Source organism: Elaeis guineensis, chromosome 1, assembly GCF_000442705.2.
Source record: "Elaeis guineensis isolate ETL-2024a chromosome 1, EG11, whole genome shotgun sequence".
Classification (NCBI taxonomy): domain Eukaryota; kingdom Viridiplantae; phylum Streptophyta; class Magnoliopsida; order Arecales; family Arecaceae; genus Elaeis; species Elaeis guineensis.
Window position 1 is genome coordinate 34,208,537 of NC_025993.2, and position 6,670 is coordinate 34,215,206.

The 6,670-nt window shown below is 35.1% G+C and overlaps 1 protein-coding gene across 1 annotated transcript; it reads right to left on the reverse strand.

Moving 5' to 3' along the window:
* Positions 1-309: 309 nt before the first annotated feature.
* Positions 310-780, reverse strand: LOC105032172 (UDP-glucuronate 4-epimerase 4-like). Its single transcript, XM_010906539.1, has one exon. The coding sequence runs from the start codon at positions 778-780 to the stop codon at positions 310-312; it is 471 nt and encodes a 156-aa protein (XP_010904841.1).
* Between the last annotated feature and the right edge of the window lie 5,890 nt (positions 781-6,670).

Consider the following 6,670-nt stretch of genomic DNA (forward strand, 5'->3'; position numbering starts at 1 on the left):
CACAGTTGACATCTCAGAGTGACATGGTGCCGAACTAAGTAGCAGTAATACTAATAAACTTGCCTACCATAGAGCCAAAGAATAGACTTCTTAGTAGTTGATACTGATGTTCCACATACCAAGACCTCCCTCTCACTTTGGCATGGAGCAATAAGATGGGGATGATGTCAATAAGAAGTAATTGAAACATACAGAAAATAAGTCATCAATAACATACTCAAATGTTTCACATCCAAAAGATTAGTGACCAAAACAAAAGTTGTGGTGGATGGCCTTGGTGAAGGTAAAGTAGGCCATGTCGAGACAGCCCTATGGATTGTAGTCAGTGAAGAGGTGGAGGGTGGTGATAGAGAGGCCATATGTGTACCTATAGGCATAGGCTATCTCCTCAGTAGTGTTCTTGCCAGAAGCAAAGAGGGTGGCAAGGTGGTCGATGGGATTGGACTCGACGATGGGGGTCGAGGTCGGGTTGAGGCCATAAACAAAGGTGGAAGAGACCCAGATGATGGTTGATGAGGAATCGATGGCACAAGCAGGCTTGAAAAGAGAAATGAGGGCTTCAACATCAACATAGGCAAAGACAGCAGGGTTGAGATGGCCGAGGGGGGCATCAGCAGGGAGGGAGGCAAGGCGGAGGACATGGGTGAAGGACACGATGTCAAGGAGCTTGTTGAAGAGGTTGGGGTCGGAGAGGTTGCCATTGATGATGAAGACGCCAGTGCAGAGGAGAAGGGCCCAACAAGCATGCTTGAGAGATGGGTTGTAGAGTGACAGAGGCATGGGCGCTTAGGAAGCCGAGGCATCGATGAGGATGAAGAGGGCTTGCTGGTGCTGGGAGGTGTTGAGGGTGTGCGGGAGGGTGGAAGCATATAAGCACTTTTCTTAAGAAGCACCATCCCACGATAGGGTGGTGGAAGTGGCATCGCTGATGCAGGATAAAGGGTGGTGGTAGAACTGGAGGAAGGCGATGAAGAGGAGAAGATTTTCTGATGAAGAGGGCATCGACAAAGAAGATAAATGAAGAGGAGTTTCCCACTTTGATTTGGCCATTTTATTATTAAGGATTATTCTTGTCATTTTAAAATTTATTCTGACTTATCATTTCAATTTTATTAAATATTAACGGTTTGACTAACGGCATGGGTTAAAGTGTAGGTTAAAAATAAACCTCAAGGGTATAATGGTAGGTTTTCTAAACTATTGGGTGTAAGTGCAATTTACACCTAATCTTAGGGGTATTATTATAATTTATCCTAAAATAATTGGTGGATCCCATGCCTACTATACTGCTAACCCAAGATTAATTTTGACAACTACAAAATATTTGAATACTTGTTTTGATACTAATGAGTTATTGAAGTTCTTGTGAATATAGTTTTAAGAAGCTAAAATCATTCTGAAAAAGCATATATTGAATGATAAGTTTTGAAGATAAAAGAAACTGATTGGATAAAGCTACATCATGAAAAATCAAGAGGAAGAAACTAGGAGTTGACTTTTAGATTCAAAGAGTCAACTCTAGTACCATATGTGAAGTGACACAGATTAGGAGTTGATCTCTATTTGACTTTGAGTCAACTTTCTCAGTTAGATAGAAAGGTGAAGTTTCAGTACCAGACCTCGAGTCAACTCCTATTTAACCTTGAGCGGACTCTCTCAAGAAAGATAGAGAAGTGACTTCTGTAGATCATTCTTTAAGCCAACTCCTACTTTGATCAAAATGACTCATAGTTTACTCAAGTCAATCCCTATTTAGTCTCAAGTCGACTTGACTATGACTAACAATTTTAACTGCTTGTTCTGTAGAAAATCTAGATTTTTTAAATAATTTTTAATGATTAATTTGTGATCTCTAATAGCTAAAAATAATTATTTTAGCTCTTTTAGAGGATTTAAAGGCAACCAAACAAAATTAAGAGCTAAGAAAAAAAATTGAGAAAAATATATAAAGTGAGAATCCAAGAACATTTATTGTGCATTCAAAAGAGCTACAAGCATCCAATCACTCAAAAACTTAAAACATTCAAAGAAGTTTCAGAGCATTGACTATAACATTTTCTCAACTCATTTTTGAAGAGCTTTATCGACTTTTTATTTGCTCTTTTAGGAGCTTTTACTGTATTTACCATTGTATCTCTTATTCTCTATTATAAATAGATTTCAATTGGGATTGAAACTTAGGAAAAGATCTATCCAAGCCTAGGATTGGATTGGATTTGTTGTAAAAATCTCAAATTAACTTGAGGATGTGGTTTTGATTAATTTCCACTAAGAAAATCAACTAGATTTTGAGTTTTAGTCTAAAAAATAATCAAGCTATAATCTAAAAAGATATTATTGTGAAATTTTCAAGGATGGCTTGGAGAGTGGATGTAGGTACTCGGTTTGGCACTAAATCACTATAAATTCTTAATATTTATATGTGGCTTCTTATTTCTTTACATTACTTCTTATTTGCTTATTTATTTTAGCATTCATCATTTAATATTCTCTCACCACACTTCACATTGTCTAAAATTTGTGTATAGCAAGTTTAAAGTTTTGAAAATTCTAATTCACCCCCCATTGATTATCTCTTTGAAAAATAAATGGTATCAGAGCTTGGTGCTCAGCCTGATTTGATCTAAAGATCAAGAGTTAAAAATCAAATAGTAGCCTAAATTGGTACATCTCTTGCCGAAGGATAATCAACTAATAGATCCTCTTGTTTAATGGCATAAATTACACATACTGGAAAGCATGCATGTGCATCTTCATTCAAGTACTAGATTATGATCTTTGGAGTGTCATAATCAATGACCCATATACATTCACTATCATAGTAAATCACATTGTCACACCCAAACTGAAAAAGGATTGAAATGATCTTGATAAAAGATCAATTAAATGCTAAAGTTATGAATGTTCTTTATTATTCTCTCGATGCAAATGAATTCGATAGGATTTCTACTTGTATTTTCACTAAAAAAATATGGGATAGATTAAAGGTTGTCCATAGGAGTACAAATCAAGTAAAAAAATCTAAAATCAATATTCTTATACATATATATATATATATATACACACACATATATATATATATATATATATATACATATATATATATATACATATATATATATATACATATATATATATATACATATATATATATACATATATATATATATTGTTTAAGATGAAACAAAATAAATATATTACTGATATATTTACTAGATTCACTAATATTATTAATGACCTTAAGAGCTTAGAAAAATCTTATGCTAATAGTGAACTTGTTTGAAAAATTTTTAGATTACTTTCTAGAGCTTGGGAGGCAAAAGTAATAGCCATTCAAAAAGCAAAGGACCTCAAAGCTCTATCCTTGGAAGAACTTCTTGGTTCTCTCATGATTATGAGCTGACCATTAAGCAAAGCAACGAAGAGGAAGCAAGAAAAAAGAATACCATAGCCCTAAAATTCACTACATAAAATAAAAAAAAATAATGAAGAATTAGAAGAAGGAGAAGAGGATGAAGATATAGCTCTCATCACCTAAAAAGTTAGAAGATTTATGAGGAAAAAGAGGCAAAATTTCTGAAGAAAACCTTTCTCAAATGATGAGCTAAGCATGGAGAAGAAAGAAAAAGAGCAGCCCATATGTTACAAATGTAAGAAGTTCGGATATTTCAAAATTGACTGTCCTCTCCTCAAGAAAATCACAAAGAAGATCACGAAGAAAGCTATGATGGCAACTTAAAGCAATAGTAATGATTCAAGCTCTGATAAGAAAACTCAAAAAGAGGCTAACCTATGTGTGGCTAACCTATATCTCATGGCACAAGAAAAGGAGGTAACTTTTGAAGCAAAACTTAAATTCACTTTTAATAAATTGTATGATGCATTTTATGACCATTTAGATGAATTCAAAAAATTTGGATTGAAAAATAAGGATCTTAAAAAAATCCAATCATACTTTGAGTAAAGAAAAGGAGGATTTTCTAAAATAAAAAGAATCATTATTGTTAGGGGTCGTTTTATACTAGTCAAAGACATAGGTAAGTAGAAGATCCAAATAAGTTCGGACCTTGTCAATCCCATCTTCCAACCAAACCATCTTGAGTGATACTATCAGCCTCTTAACTTCGACCGTCGATCTTAGTTACCAGCACCAAAGAGACACCCTTACCAACCATGCTGTCTGCTGATATGAGGTCCCCTTGCCTTACATGACTTGATTTGAAAATCCTGCACCTCTTTTCAAATTCAAACCACCATGACATGGCAACTAACCACAAAGTAGATAAGGAAGAAGATAACGGGCATATCTCTTCCGATAAGTCAAGCTTGAGCCGACATTCCCAATGGGGCAAGAGATAATAAATATATCTCTTCTGATAAAGCAGGAGTCAAAAGATGAATCTCGTCAAATAAAGTAAGGCTAACCATCTGATTCTCCTTTCCTCTCATGGCTCTTCAGTCTCTATCTATAAATAAAGACCCATAAGGGATCCACAAGGTATAAAATGTCTTATCTCCCTACATGCTCACTTCTTTCTATCTATGTCAAAGATCTGACTTAAGCATCGGAAGGTCTCCATTGGAGCTAACTTCGATTAGAGACTTTTTTTGCAGATCCTACTACCACCATCTAACCATCGCCGACCTGTAATCTCTATCAAGCTTCAGCAAACTTGATCTCAAGATGGATTTCTGTCGTAATAGATTGGTGCTAAAGGAAGGGCCGCAGGTCTATTTATGGGAAGGAGTGAACATCCAATAAGAGGAGCTTCATCATACTCTCCAACATCGATCGGATCTGATCATCCATAGATTGGCCAGATGTAGACCATGATCGACCATTTACAGATCGACCGACGTCAGTTAGATCTGACTGCCTTCAAATCGACCAGATACCGATTAGATCGATTAATGTCCCCCCAGCTATTCTAATCAAACTCAAAACTAGGAGGCTCCAAACAAGAAAGGAGATCGAAACGTTCAGATAAGGAAGCATGTTATGGAAATCCTCTGATTTTCGAATCATGATGGATCTGCGCCTCTTTATTTCAAAGTTTAAATTCTTTGTGGGGTCTAAAAAAAGAAGGAGATCATAGCATCCAAATACGGAGGGAGATCCAGCATCCAAATAAGGAGGGAGGTTACAAAAATACCTCAATTTTCAAATTATGATGGATCTATGCCTCCTTATTTCAAAATTTGAATTTCTGATGGAATCCAAACATGGAAGGAGATTACGAAAATCCCTTGAATTCCACCTCCAAATTGGGACAAATCCATACTTTCTCATCTACCTGAATAGAATCAAGGATATTCCAAAAGAACAGGCCCTAAGAGAAAGAGACTCCCATAACTCAAAGGTCCTATGGTAAGAGGCTCACAAGCCCTCATCTATTATTCTATTTTCTTTTCTTCTTGTAGGTCCATAGGCTTTAGGCCAATTTGAAGTCCAAGACAAGGCTAATTCGAAGTCAAAATGAAGGCCAATCTGAAGCCCAGATCCAAACTAATCCAAAGTCAAAATAAAGACCAATCCGAAGCTCGGATCTAGACAATCCGAAGTCAAAATGAAGGTCAATCCGAAACCCGAATCTAGGCCAATCCAAAATCAAAATGAAAGCCAATCCAAAATCAATTGGATTTAATTATGATCCAAAAAAAATAATTGGACTATACTCTTGGTGATTATAGTTGAAATTCCCAAGGAATTGCTTGGAGAACGGATGTAGGTGTGAGCTTGACACCAAACTACTATAAAACTTTATATTTGTGTGTGGTTTTACTTGCTTTTATTTTTTCCTATTTACTTCTACATATTTATTCATTACTTATTGCATCTTTACATAGCTCATTTTAATTAAGCACATCTGCTTTTAAAAAGTTTTAAAAAATTCAATTCACCCTCTCCCTTAGGTTATCTCACTAGACAACAAGTGGTATTAAAGCTTTGGTACTCTTTCACTTGTTGATCTAGTGATCAAGAGTAAAAGATCTTATAGCAATCCAATTAGATGTGTCCCTTGCCGAAGGGCAATTTACAAATAGACCTCCTTTATTTAATGACACTAACTACATTTATTGGAAAGTATGCATGTGTATATTTATTCAAGCATCAGATTATGACCGTTGGAGTATCATAATCAATGGTCTACACATACCCACCACTATAGTAGATAACATTATCTCTTCTAAATCCGAAAAGGATTGGGATGACATTGATAAGAAAATGGCTCCACTGAATGTTAAAGTCATGAATATTTTCTATTGCTCTCTTGATACTAATGAATTTAATAGAATATCTACTTATATTTTTGTCAAAAAATATGGACTAGATTAGAGGTTATCCATAAGAGTGCAAATCAAGTTAAAGAATACAAGATTAACATACTAGTTCGTAAGTTTGCACTTTTAAAATGGAGCAAAATAAATCTATAACTCAAATATTTACTCATTTTATTGATATTATTAATGGCCTTAAAAGTTTGAATAGATCTTATACTAATAGTGATCTTGTTCAAAAAATTTTTAGATCACTTTTGAGAGCTTGGGAGGCTAAGATAGCAATTGAAGAAGCCAAGGATCTCAACACCTTGCTCCTAGAAGAACTACTTAGTTCTTTTATGACTCATGAGTTAACCATAAAGCAAAATATTGAAGAAGAAATAAAGAG

Bases quoted from the DNA above. Each gene is read 5' to 3' on its own strand.
- LOC105032172 (XM_010906539.1), bottom strand. From the start codon at position 780: ATGCCTCTGTCACTCTACAACCCATCTCTCAAGCATGCTTGTTGGGCC.